The sequence below is a fragment of the Chrysochloris asiatica genome, unplaced genomic scaffold (genome assembly GCF_000296735.1).
Source record: "Chrysochloris asiatica unplaced genomic scaffold, ChrAsi1.0 scaffold00262, whole genome shotgun sequence".
Taxonomy (NCBI): domain Eukaryota; kingdom Metazoa; phylum Chordata; class Mammalia; order Afrosoricida; family Chrysochloridae; genus Chrysochloris; species Chrysochloris asiatica.
In genome coordinates, this window is record NW_006408780.1 from 566,503 (window position 1) to 580,872 (window position 14,370).

General features: G+C 46.8%; 1 protein-coding gene across 1 annotated transcript in view; it reads left to right on the forward strand.

The window, feature by feature from the left end:
• Window positions 1-14,370, forward strand: part of ZFYVE28 (zinc finger, FYVE domain containing 28) — a 177,550-nt gene that overhangs the window by 77,574 nt on the left and 85,606 nt on the right. The window contains exon 2 of the mRNA XM_006874122.1: window positions 6,679-6,819. Coding sequence (XP_006874184.1) covers window positions 6,679-6,819 — 141 coding nt within the window. The remainder of the gene's footprint in view (window positions 1-6,678; window positions 6,820-14,370) is intronic.

The following is a 14,370-nucleotide window of genomic DNA, read 5'->3' on the forward strand; positions in this document are numbered from 1 at the left end:
GTGTATTTTTCAAAATATTTGGTAGTCTGTGTATACCCTGAATTAGTGCCCTCACATTTGTCCCTATTTTTCCATTGATGACCTTCATAATTTTGGGGTTGACATTTAGATCTTTAATCAATGCTGAGTTCGTTTTTGTATAGGGCGTGAGGTGAGGGTCTTGTTTCATTCTTTTGCACATCACTTCCCAGTTCTGCCAGCACCATTTGTTAAAGAGACTGTCTTCTTCCCCTGCAATATACCTAGGCACTTTGTCGAAAATCATTTGGCTGTATGTGGATGGGTTAATTTCTGAATTCTCGATTCTGTTCCATTGCTCTATGTATCTTTCATTGTACCAGTACCAGGCTGTTTTGACCACTGTAGCCATGTAGTAAAATTTGAAATTGGGGAGTGAGATACCTCCAACCTTGTTCTTCTTCTTAAGCAGTGCTTTGCTTATCCTGGGTCTCTTTCCTTTCCATATGAAGTTACTAACTGTCTTTTCCATCTCTTTGAAGAATGTCTTTGGAATCTGGATTGGGATTGCATTTTATGTGCAAATTGCTTTGGGCAGTACTGACATTTTCACGATGCTGAGTCTTCCTGTCCAGGAACATGGAATGTTCTTCCACTTCTGTAGGTCTCTTTTGGCTTCTGGTATTAGTGTTTTGTAATTTTCTTTGTATAAGTTCTTTGTTTCTCTGGTTATGTCTATTCCTAAATATTTCATCCTTTGGGCGGCTATTGTAAATGGTATTGCTTGCCTAATGTCCTTTTCAGCACTGTCGTTGTTGCTATAGAGAAATCCAACTGATTTTTGTACGTTGATCTTATATCCTGCCGCTTTGCTGAATCTTCCAATGAGGTCTAGTAGTTTTTTCTGAGTCTTTGGAGTTTTCTATGTATAGGATCATATCGTCTGCAAATAAGGAGAGTTTTACTTCCTCTTTGCCAATTTGTTGTTGTTGAGTGCTGTCAAGTCAACTCCGACCCATAGCGACCCTGTATAGGGTTTCCAAGGAGCAGCTGTTGATTTTGAACCGCCGACCTTGCAGTTCAAATGGCTTTGCAGTCTGGTGCATTAACCCACAGAGTCACACCAGGACTCCAATGTGGATGCCTTTAATTTCTCTGTCATGCTGTATAGCTCGTATGCCAAGGAATTTTTGAAGAGAGCTATTTGGCCAACCGATTGGAAGAGATCCCTATGTATACTCATTCCAAAGAAAGGTGGCCAAGTGGAACACAGAAATCATCCAATAGTATCATTAATATCACATGCAAGTAAAATTTTGCTGGAGATAATTTAAAAAAAATGGTTGCAGCAGTACACTGCCAGGGAGCTGCCAGGAATTAAGCTGGATTCAGAAGAGGATGTGGAATGGGGTATCATTGCTGACATCAGATGGATCTTAACTGAAAGCAGAGAATACCAGAAAGATGTTTACATGTATTTTATTGACTGTGCAAAGACATTCAACTGTGTGGATCAGAACAAACTGTAGATAACATTGCGAAGAATGAGTATTCCATAACACTTAATTATGCTCATGAAGAACCTGTACATCGACCCAAGCAGTGTTTTGAACAGATCAAAGGGATACTGAATGTTGTAAAATCAGGAAAGGTGTGCCCAGCGTTGTATCCTTTTACAATACTTATTCAGTCTGTATGCTGAGCAAATCATCTGAGAAGTTGGATTATATGAAGAAGAATGTGGCACCAGAGTTGGAGGAAGGCTCATTATCTATCTCTGATACGCAGATAAGACAAACTTGCCTGCTGGAAGAAAAGGTGGTTGGTGGTTGGTTATGTGCCGTGGAGTCACTTCCTACTCATAGCGACCCTGTACAGGGTTTCTGAGGCTGTAAATCTTTACGGGAGCAGAAAGCCTCATCTTTCTCCCACAGAACAGCTGGTGGTTTCGAACTGCTGATCTTGCAGTTTGCAACCCAATTCGTAACCACTACGCTACCAGAGTTAAGAGAACTTGAAATACTTACTGATGAAGATCAAAGACTACAGCCTTCAGTATGGATTGCACCATAATGTGAAGAAAAGAAAACTCCTCACCACTGGACCAATAAATAATGTCATGGAGATGTAGAAGAGATTGAAGTTGTCAAAGACTTCAGTTTGCTTGCATTTACAATCAGTGCTTAAGGAAGCTGCAGGCAAGAAATCAAATGACAAATTGCATTAGGCAAGTCTGCTGTAAAAAAAAAGAAAAAGAAAAACCTCTTTAAAGTGTTTAAGAGCAAAGATGTCACTTTGAGGACTAAGATATGTTTCACCCGAGTCATGGTATTTTTATTCACCTCATATGCATGTGAAACTTGGACAATGTTTGAGGAAGACTGCAGAATAATTGATACATTTGAATTACAGTTTTTGTGACGAATGCTGGAAAATACCATGGACTGCCAGAAGAACAAACAAATCTGTCTTGGAAGAAGCGCAGAGAGAATACGCCTTAGAAGTGAGATGGGGAGACTTTGTCCCTGGTACTTTGGCCAGGTTGCCAGGAGGGACTGTCTTTGGAGAAAGACATCATGGTGGGTAACTTGGAGGGTCAGCAAAAAAGAGGAAGACCCTCAGGATTGACACTGTGGCAGCAACAGTGGGCTTTCACATAGCAATTGTGAAGAGGGTGCAGGACCAGGCAGTGTTGTGTTCTGTTGTATAGAGGGTTGCTGTGAGTTGGAACCTAACAACAACAATATGGTGATGCTTATGGATGTACAGCATGGTGTGACCCCTCTTGTTTCCTTGTCTCCTGGTATTTTCTGGGATACCAGCCTATAAGGCAAAAGTCTCCATCTGTCCCTTTCCTGCTCGCCCCAGTCTAGACCAGCATCTGGCAGAGAGGGATACTCAGGCAGTGTCCACTGGATGGATGGATGGATGGATTGATGGGTAGATGGGTATCTGGATTGATGGATAGAAAGAAGGATGAATGGGTATTGGATGGTTGGATGAATGAGTACATTGATAGAAGGAAGGATGGGTAGATGATGGATGGATTCAAGGAAGCATGAATGGATAGCAGATAAGTGTATGGGTAAGTGGATGATGGATGGATGGATTGGTGGGTACATAGATAGGTGGATGGATGGTTGGATATATAGATGTATGGAGGAATAGTGACCAGATTCTCTGCCCTGAAGACAGGCCTCTCTACAATTCAGGGGGCTCCAGCATGTCCCAGGCTTACCTGTGATCAGGAATGTGGTCAGAGAGCAGAGTGTTCTCTGATCTCATGTAAAAGGTCCTGGGGAAGGATTCTCATTGGCTCCATCTAGGGCAAATGTCCACCTGTAAGAAGGACATGAAGTGGGGTGGGTGTGGAGAAGGAGAGTCAAATCCAATATCAGCCCAGGGCCAGTTCCTATGAGGTGTACGTCAAACAGACCTTTCTTACTGGTTCTGACACCAACCATTTCTCCCATGGCAGTTTCTGCTCTTCTGCTAGGGTCGACATTTCATTGCAATGGCCACACAGAACTCAGACAATACTCATGATTATGAGGTTTATTAAGGTAGTTAACAGATTACAATTCCGGATTAGAAATGCCCAGGACACAGTTCTTTGGTCAGGACAGCCTCTTCCTAGCCATGGTCATAGGCAGACCTCTCTTTGGGTCCTTGGCCTGTCAGTCATGAGGCCCCTTGGCCTCTTCCCTGCTGGGGCAATGTCAAAACCTCTTTTAGCACTTCTGGTAGGTGTCCAGAGGGCACTCCATTCTGCTATAAGCGTCAGCCCAAAGACGCTTGACTCTAGCTCCATGGATCAGCAAACGTAGCTATCCCGGTTAAGTGCCTGCAGATACCCTACTCTGCAAATGAGCCTCCTGCCTGAAGGCATTCAGCTTTCTCCCTCTGAAGACTGGGACACCCACTGCCCTGTTGTGTTCTCTTGGTGCTATGGCTTCTGCTGCTGCCGCTCCTTCTCTACCACTCCTCTGTTGTCTCGGCTCTGTCTTCTGGATAGAGGAGGGTCAACACAGAGGTCTAGGGATCCAAAGGATGCACGCCACTCTTGGCTCTTCTTTCTTTTTTTTTTCTAAATGTTTTATTGTGAATTAAATGATAGTTTACATGGGAGAACTTTAGTTTTACATTCATTCCATCGTATATCATCTCATTGCCATGGTTCCAATCCCCTCCATGCATCATCAACCAACCAAAGGTTATATCCCAGAAACCTGCCCCTTACGCTTCCTCCTCCTCCCCCCAGTTTTCGGCCCACAGTCCCTTTCCCTCTTTGGGTCCTAAGTCCCCAGTCGCTTCATCACTCCATGTCATCATCTCTGTCTCTATCTCAGGCATCTCTGTTTCTCTGGGTAGGGTCCCGCTCTTGGCTCTTCTCCGTTGATGGTCCCAGAGGCCTCCACTCCTAACCTGGAGAATTAATCACTCCCTTTCTTGTTACAAAACTTCTACCTTTGCATTTCCAACCCTCATAGTCCGTCCTGATAGTCATTTTTCACTACAGTATCATGAGTTACCCATCTGTATCTCCTTTCATCAGCTCCGCCCAGACAGATTGAATAGTACCTACTGGAGATTCTGCCTTCCGCCATGCTCCCTAGCACCAGGTTCCCTCTTGAAAGCTTGTAAGCCAGTCACTTCTTGTCTTTGTAGTCGCCCCCTCCCCCTTTGAGTATCCAATGTCCAAGCTGCCCTTCTCCGTCCACTCTGTGTGTGTGTGGGGGGGTGAATGTTTCTTGCTGTGAGGATGTGTTGGCTCTTCTTTCTTGATGACAGTGAGACCTCAGTCCTATTTCTGAGATGACTAATTCTATACCCAACAGGATGGTAAAACTGACCAACCCCTTACGCTAGAATTCCAAGTGTTTGCAATCACAGTTAACCCTATCGAGAATCACTCACAACTGGACCATATAATCCTGCCAGCATCTTCCACCACTTTCTCTTACCTAGTCCCATGAGGAAAAGATGAAATATACCCAGTATGCATGGTCATACCCAGTCATTTGATGGGAGTTACAAAGATACAGCAAGAAGAGCTATATTGAGTAAATGACTACATCACCAGCTCTTGGGCCAATCACCAGTTCCAGGACAACTGAGTACTTTGAGTGACCCACTCGGATCCTGGGCCACCCAGATCACCAGAAGATGTGGGAACAATATAGCCAGGGGTTCCCACATTCTCTGGGACTGGATGCCCCTGTGTGAGTGTGGGGCTGCTCAATCCTTTTGAGCTTTCCTCTCTCCACCCCAATGGCCTGGGCCATCATCTGGAGCTAATCAGAAAAGTCAGGGCTTGATGGGCAGTCCGTGACCAGATCAACCGAGACCCCTAGCAGCCACAGAAATGCAGCTTTGGGCCAAGACTACTTCTTGTGGAAGGAGCTGAATATCTGAGTGATTGGAGAATGCAGGTTTGATTGGGAAACAAATTGCAAGACAGAGGGAAACTAGAAAAAATAAGTTTCTTATGTTAAAATATAGGTCATGAATGCCAGTAAGCTCTGATTCCTAGGTTGAATAAAGAGAGTGATCAGAGGTTGATTTTTGTGTCCTTGTGTGCGTGTCCATGCATGTGTGTGCTAGTGAATTTGAAAGCTTGCGTGATTTGGTATGTTTAATCTCCCCTTTGTGTCTCTTTGCACGACCATGAAGAACATCTTTATTAAAATATGTTCAAGGGCTTTGCCACTTTTCACACCCTTGAGACCAGATACTGGGGAGTAAGCCATATGCACTTTGCAAAGTGACACATTAGGCGAGGGAACCACAGGTGCAAAGGCCCTGGGGCCCAGGGAGCCGCTGGGTGTGTAGGTGTGTAGGAGGAGAAGGCCAGCAGGCCTGCAGCAGAACTGGAGGAGTGGGGTCAGGCAAACTAGTAGAAAACAGGAATTTTGTTTCTAAGTGCTCTGTTTAAGACCCAGACTTGAAGGCCCTTCATGTTTGGTGGGAGGCCCAGAACCTGAGATTGCCTGGCATTATAGAAACTGGGTGGCAAGGCGGAGGCGATTCTAGAAAGAGGGGAATAGCACATAGTTGATGAGCCTTCATTCCAGTGAGTACGTTGTTTACGGTGCCAGTCTGAGCACCTTTATCATTTTTGCTGGTCCTGCGGTCTCTGAGCCCCTTACCTGTGGGTCCTTCAGGTGATTTCCCTGCTGACACAGACCTCAAGGCCACGGGGTACAACTTCTCCAGGGGGATGGCGAACTCCTAGAGATTTAGGCAGGCGAGCCAGGGTACAGGTTGGACAGATCCTTGTTGCTGAAAGCTTATGGAAGAGCCGTCTAAAGCCAGGGCTGAGCGGGAGCCTAGGGTCAGGGAATGACGTAGCCGGTGACCCCCAGCAAACTAGTAGGGGTGCCTGGAACAAGGTGGGACCTGTGGAGGGCGGGGCCTGTGGGTGGGGCTGGAAGGGCGGTACCTATGAGAGGACCTGTAGAGAGGAAGCCTGCAGATGGGCAAGGCCCTGTGGTGGGTGGAGCCTGTGGAGGTGGGGCTGGTGGCCTGTAGCGGCGGAATGGGGCTTGCAGAGGGGGCGGGGCCTGAAGTGGGCGGGACCTTTGGAGGATTGGAGGGGTGTGTCCCATAGGGCAGACCAGGTTTGCAAGGTGGACTATGGAGAGCTGAGGAGAATGGGTTCCCTGGAGGGCGGGTGGAGGACTGGAGTGGTCACCCTGTTTCCTCCCTGTCTCCTTGCAGAGGTCAGACCCGCAGCTGCTGGCCCAGTTCTACTACGCTGACGAGGAGTTGAACCAGGTGGCAGCGGAGCTGGACAGCTTGGACGGGCGAAAGGACCCGCAGCGGTGTACCCTGCTAGTCAGCCAGTTCCGCTCCTGCCAGGTGAGCGGCCTGCCTTCTTTGTTCCACCTGGGTCAACCTTGGGGGTATGAGGAAGAGGTGTGGTCCTGGCCTGGGGATCTGTATGGTCTCCACAAAAAGAGCTTCCAAGTGAGCCCCCTGTGAGAACCAAAATGCATAGTCTTCTTCGTGAAGGTGGGAAGTGTGAATTCAGAGATCTGCAGGGGTAACACTCCCTCGGAAAGCTCTAGGGGAGGATCCCTCCTTGTCTTTCCTGGACGTAGAGAGGGCTGGGCACAGGGAGCAGAGTGAGATCAGAAACTTTACATGCATGTAGTCAGTTTGACTCCTATATGTTTCATAGGTGAGGTCCATGTCTGTCGGGGTCTGACCTCGACATAGTTGTGTTGTTCACGAGTGTTTGGTTCATAAGGAGGGGAGATCCAGCGGCGATAGGAATAGCAAAAGAATACACAGACAGACAGAAGAAGGGAGACAATGAGGCACCCCAAAGCCAGGGTGGATACATCACTGTTGGGCAGGCTTGGGAGTACAGGCATCGTGGCCTCTGCAGGCAGCAACTCACTGCCCTGCAATCTTTACTGCATGCCTTCCAACCAGTAATGCACACCTGGGGAGGCCCGGGGCTCTGCTTTATTTAGGGGAGGAGCTTCACATCAAGCTGGGAGGGATCAAAACAGGATACAGCTAACATCAGTATTTTTCCAGACATTCAGGTAACTTTACATCATACTTCGCTGGTTCAAATCCCAGGCTAGCAACTTGGATTCACAGGCCCAATTAACATATCTATAGCCCCTGAGCTCAGGTGGGGGAAGGTGAAAGATAAGGATGAATGGGCTGCACCTGGAAAAGGATTAGGGAGGATGGGTTTTTTGTCTGTAGAACAAAGAACCGAGAAGTAGCTAAGATGTTTTTAGTTAATCCTTTGGAGAAAGGCTTGACCTTGCAACCTTTAGTCTTAGGCTTTAGGAAAATATCACATTTATCTGTGGATTATCAAAGTCTCCGTGTATTAATTTAATATATATATCTGAATATTAAGATGAAAGCAATTTTCCATTAACTACCAGTGGCCTCATTTGTTACACTCAGGCCTATAGGCCTCGAACCTCTGGACCAGTCTTACATGGTCCGCAACACATGTCCATGTATGTTGGTGTGTGCATAGAGTGGCTTCCAGCGCATAGCAACCCTGCATATGATTTCTGAGGCTTTAAATCTTTACGAGAGAAGGAAACCTCATCTTTGCCCTTCGGACAGCTGGCGGGGTTAAGCCATGGACCTTGTGGTTGGCAGTTCCGTGCTTATCGTATGGAGCCACCATGCGCCCATGGACATGTGTAGTCACCATTTTTGTTGTTGAAAAAGATATTTATGATGAATAATTCATTGGTCTACAAAATTCTATCATGCAATCTCCAACATTGTGTCTCTCATGAAGGTCAGACTTATCACGTATCTCTCCAAGGTGTTTGGGGGACACATTCAATCCATAATAGAATCCACTCAGTCTAGTTGGGGAAACAGGACATAGAGGACAGGGGACAGCTTTGAGCAGCTCAAGTTGGGGTCGCAAGGCAGATTAGAATTCGTCAGGGGTGCAGGACTTGCTCGTCAGGCAGAAGTGGGATGGAGCTAGGGCAGTGAGATGCTAGTAGGTGCCTGTGCCAGGGAGCCACCAGGGTGGGAAAGGCCAGGGCCTGCTGAGCTGCGTATAGTCCTGTCAGGACAAGTGGGGCCACCGGTCAACCTCCCCTCTGCTGACTCATCACTCCTTGCTCCTGCGCCATACTTCAGCCATGGCAGAGAGCCGCAGCTAAAAATACCTTCAGCCGACAACATTTCCCCCAGTTTACAATGTGTTCACTAGTGGCCACCAGCAGGCGAGCAGCTGGTACATATTTTTATCAAGTGACAATCATAGTTTTTCACAAGGCTTTGGGTGTTCTGGGTTCATTCTCTCCACGAGGTTTTGCAGGGCCTTGCCACCTCATGAGGTGAGGCTGGCGGTGCCCACCTGATGGGTGCTGTGGTGAGGAGTGTGACATTGACAGCGTGCACCCTCAGGAGGGTCCTGCCTCATGCACCCACGGTGACATGGCTGAACTCTGCCACAGCCCAGCAATACTTTCTGATCTGGCTCTGCTCCCTGTGCCCGCCCCCTCAACCCACCGCATCCCATGGAGTTCTGGTGGGACCACGTCTGTAGCCAGGAGGGCTGTTTCGGGCTATCTTGGGCTCTGGGCTCTTCTTTTCCTTTGGGCCCTGAGGCTTGGAGCAATTCCCAGAAGCCCATGTGTCTGTTCAGAGCTTCGGACCCACCGTCTTGGCCTCCTTTTGTAGCACCTCTGTGAGCCCAAGACCAATCCCAGCTCCTAGGAGTTCAAGTTCCCTGACTCCCTGCCCAGGGAGGTGAGTGCAGGGTCCCTGTGGAGCCTGGAGGAGAAGGCCTGCCTGTATGTGTAGGGAGGGGAGAGGAGGAGGATGCTTTGAGGGAATCACAAGTCCTCTGCTTCAGGCCCCATCTGTGTAAAAGGACAACTTGTGGGAAGCTGTTCATTGTGGTTGCCTGCGGGGAGGGGCCTGTTTTCCCTTTATCCCCTCTGGTCTGTGCACCTTTTGTTTTGTTTTACACGATGGTGTTACTGATCAAGTTTTGCTTAAGAGAACACCAATAGGTGAAAAGGGAGTCCTTGGTGCTCCCTTTAAGTTAAGTGCTTGGTGGCTGACAGATCGGCTATTGAATCCTCCCCTCCCAGCAGTTCTGCAGGAGAAAACCTGGTGATCTGCTTCTGTAAAGATGATACCCACAAACTCCTGTGGGGTAGCTCTCGTCTGTTACCTGGAGTGGCAGGAGTCAGGATCGACTTGAGAGCACACACCCATCACAGCAACAGGTGGACAAGGGGAGTTGAGGGTGGAGTTTCTCCCTCTGCCCAGAAGCACAAAGTGGCCGGGCCTGTAGGCATAAAGTTCACCAGAGAATCCACTGTAGGGAACAGTGGGGGTGGGCAGTGGGGGCACCAGGCTGGATGGGATCATAAAGCTCAGTGACCATTTCTTGAGGTGGGTCACAATGAGATTTTCTCAGTGAGAAGGGTCCAGAAGGGACCACGAACTAATGTTATTGTTGTTAGGTGCCATCAAGTTGGTGTGACTCACAGTGACCTTAGGCACAACAGAAGAAAACACTGCCCGGTCCTTTGCTAGTCTCACAATTATTGTTACACTGGAGCCCATTTCTGATGCCACTGTGCCAATCCATTTTGTTTGGGTCTTCCTTGTTTTTTTTTTTTTTGCTGACCCTCTAGTTTACCAAGCATGATCTCCAAACAGCAAGTCATTGAAGTTTCAGCAATTTATACTAGCTCAAATAATCTCTTTCTTCATTTGGTTGGGTTTTAGTCAATCCAGCCCTACCCATTCTTGCTAGGTGAAATGGGTACCAGCTGCATGCTGGGAAGTCTGTACGCTCCTTCCTGCACTTCAGACCAGCTGACCCCTTCACTCTTTCAGTTCTAATCCTCCATGGACTGGGTCAGTGCCCATAAGTTCTGGAGTCCACACAAGTCCCCAAACTTCAGACCAACCAGCCCTTCCTCTTCTCTGTCTAGACTCAGTTCTTCATTGCTGTATCCTTCCTACCTTCCACTCATCAAGTGGACCTAGATGATCACCAGTGAGAATGCCAGGCTGTTTGCCAAACCCCTTTTAACGTACAGTCCTAGAATGGCATTTTCTCTGATGGGCACAGACTTTTCTGCCTCAGTGCATCCAACGGCAAACTGCTTGCTTGAAATTCACAATGCTAGTTGTGTTTCTTTCTGCAGCTCTTTCCTTCACACGTAAATCTGTTCTCTCAATAGTTCTGGGTGGGACTAAGATTTCCATCTAAGCCTCTTACTCTGTACACAGGCTGCTTGCTTAAAATAAACACTGTTCTTTTGAACATTTCCAAACTCCCCTTTCAGTATATCCAATCAAGTATAGGCTGAACGTGGGCTTACAAGCTCTCTGTAATCATAACATCCAAGTGATTTTTGCCCCAGGTGACTCCAGTAGCAGTTTTTCTCCCCCTGAGTTGTAACACAGCATCTCTCACATACAGTTGATCAGTTAGCAAGAAGCAAAGTAGCATTTAGGAATCAGAAGTTTAACTTCCCATGTCCTTTCATTCTTTCTCTGAGGAAACCCCACGCTTTCACACGTCTGGAGCCATTGCAACAAACCCTACTCCTGACACCAACTGCAAACAATAGGTGGCACCAGAACCATTCCTCCTAGAACCCTGGAGAATCCTCATTTGACCACACAGGGCTCAGACAGCACACTCACAGTGACGGGGTTTATTAGGAAAGTTAACAGCTTAGAATTCGGGGTCAGACATGCTCTGGGCACAGTTGCCTCAGTCAGCTGCTGATAAAAGTCCACAGGACACCCCACTCCACCAAAAACCTCAGCCTGAAGGCACTTGGTTCTAGCTCTGTGGGTCAGCAAACCTAGCTCCCCCACTTACGTTGCCTGAAGGCACCCCATCTACAAGCAAGCTTCCCGCCCAAAGTCACCCAGCTTTACTTGCTCCGTGGGCTGGGAAGCTCACGGCTCTCACTTGTACTCTTCTTGTTTCTGCTGCTGCATTTCCTCTGCCACACCTCCTGCGCCACAGCTTCCTGTCCCTGGTTCAAGGAGGTTCAGTACACAGGGATCTTGGGGTCCAAATGATGCGCTCCTCTCCCGTCTCCTCTTCTTTGATGCTAGTGAGATGGCGCCTCCTCCACCCTCCATTTTGTGACTGAGATCTGATGTAATGCTTCACCACGTTGTGATGTATCGTGAATCCTAATCTCTACATGGTACTGAGGAGACCTGGCGTGGCGCTGTGGGATAACGCGCTGGACTGCAAGGTCCATTTGAACCACGAGGTGGGTGGTTCAAGCTTACCGGCCACTCCTCAGAAACCCTATTCAGGGTCGCTGTGAGTCAGAACCGACTCGACAGCACTTAACCACAACAACATGGTAATGCAATAGTATTAGCAAGAGGTCACAGCCTCTCAAGAGGGCATGAGTCAAGTCCCATTCTTGTTTGAGCCAGACCTTTAATAAGGATTTGCAGCCTTGGAAACCCTACAGAGGGTCGCTATGAGTTGGAACCAAGTTGACAGCATTTAACAACAACAAACGATGCCCAACAGGTTGCAGCGGAGCTTCCAGACCAGCGTCTGTCTTAGACAAGGAGAAAAGACCTAGTGATCTACTTCTGAAAATCAGCCACTGACACCCCTGAGGATCACAGGAGCTCAGGGCATTTTAGTGTGGCACTGTAGGGTAACGCACTGGACTGCTACCTCAGTTTGAGCCACAAGGTCGGCGGTTTAAACCCACCAGCTGCTCCTCAGGAACTATACAGGGTCGCTCTGAGTCAGAGCTGATTCAGCAGCACTTAACAACAACAACAACAACTAAGCATTATGTGAGAGGCTGTCGTCCAATTCCTTGATCCGTTCCCTTTTTGGGAGCTCTTTGGTCTGCTTTATGTGTCCTAAATGAATAGGTCATACGGTCTCCTTGGAGGAGTGTGCCATTAATGTAAGATCAGACTAATATTGATTAGACACATGGAGGTTTGCCAACTGATACATTGCTCTGGTAGCGTAGCGGTTACGAATCGGACTGCGAACCTTAAGTTCAGTGGTTCGAAACTATCAGCCGCTCCGTGGGAGAAAGATGAGGCTTTCTACTCCCGTGAAGATTTACACCCTCGGAAACCCTGTACAGGGTCGCTATGGGTCGGAACCGACTCGACGGCACTTAACAACAACAACAACATTTCAATAGATGCTAAAGTTAATTCTGAGACTGTGTTGTATTAGGTGCAAAAGCCAATCAGCATCCGTTTATTTTTTTGTTGGGCTTCCAAAACGTCTTGGAAATTTTCCAGATTTTTTGTTTTCTACTTCTGTATCCAGGTTTCTTTCTTTTCTCCTCACCCCTTTTACTATGGGGTTGGGGGTCCTCTTTATACTGCTCACTGCCCAAAGAGCCACACGGCCACCTCTGAAGACCATCTCTCAAAAGCTGGTGCTGATGTTGAGACCGATGATACCTGCCACACCCTAGAAGGAGATGAAAAGGTTTATCACTCACATGATTGAAACTTTCTGGGAAAAATACGATGGGTGTCCTCTAAAGGTCTGGGATGACTTGAGAGTTAGGTGGTTAGGGGGTGGACTTAGGTTGAAAGTTTCTGTGACTAGGTGAGGGTACTCATGCCATAGCAGGATCGTCTGTACTTTCTTATCAGTGGTTCCAGATGTATAGAGCAGGCGGGGAGGGATTCAGGAAGGGTAGGGCTTAAAAGCTGTCATCCATCAAGCCTCCAAAAATGGGTCATATTCATGAGGGTGGTTCAAACTCACCAGACATTCCTTGGAAACCCTAAAACAGGGTTGCTATGAGTTAGAACTGACTTGATGGCATTTAGCAAGAGCAACAATGATTTCTGAATGTTAAAAACAAAAAGGTACCCTGAAAAACATGCTTTTGAATTCCTGGAATAAATCCCACCTGGTCGTGATGTATTTTCCTTTTTATCTATTGTTGGATTCAATTTCCTAACACTGTGTTAAAATGTTTTCATTTATATTTATGAGAGATTCTAGTCTGTAGTTTCCTTTCCTTTTAATGTCTTTTTGGCTTTGGTATCATGGTGATGCTGACCTCAGAGAATGAGCTGAGAGTTATTCCCCCTCCGCAATTTTCTGGCAGACTTTGTTGAATTGATATTCTTTCTCCTGAAACGCTTTGTAGAATTCACTAGCCAAGCCATCTGTGTCTGAGGTTTTCTCTGTGGGAAGATTTTGAAATGTTAATTCAGATTTTTTGAGCAGAGAGAGGTGGTTTCAGGTTACCTATTTCTTTTTGAGAAAACTTTGGTATTTTGTGCCTTCCAAGGAATTTCTCATTTTATCTAAATTGCTGAATGTATTGGCATAAAGCTGTTCATAATGTTTCTTCTGAACCTTTTTAGTATCTCTGAGATCTGCTGTAATCCTGCTTCTCCAATTCCTGTTACTGTCAATTTGTGTATTGGCTGTGGTTTTCTTTCTCTGATCAATCTGGCTTCAGGTTTGTGAATTTTATTCATCTGGCAACTTTTAAGGCACCAGTGTTTGACTTCACTAATTTGCTCTTATTTATTTATTTTTTTTCTTTCATTGAGTTCTGTATTTTTTATTTTATTTTTATTTTCTTCTGCTGTGTTTGAATTTCATTTGCACTTTTTTTATTTTTTTATTTTAAATAGTTTCTTAAGGTGGAAGCTGGAGAGCGTGGTGTTTCCATAGGATAAGCACTGGGCTGTGCACCATTAATGTCAGTGGTTTGAGCCTCCAGCTGCTCCGCTGAAGAAAGGTGAAGCTTTCTGCTCCCGCAAAGATTCAAAGCCTCAGAAACCCTATACAGGGTAACCGTGAGTCAGAGCCCACTCAATGGCACTTAACAACAACAAGGTGGAAGTTAACACCTCTGACTTGAAATTGTTCTTTTCTAATGTAGGCATTTCTGGTAG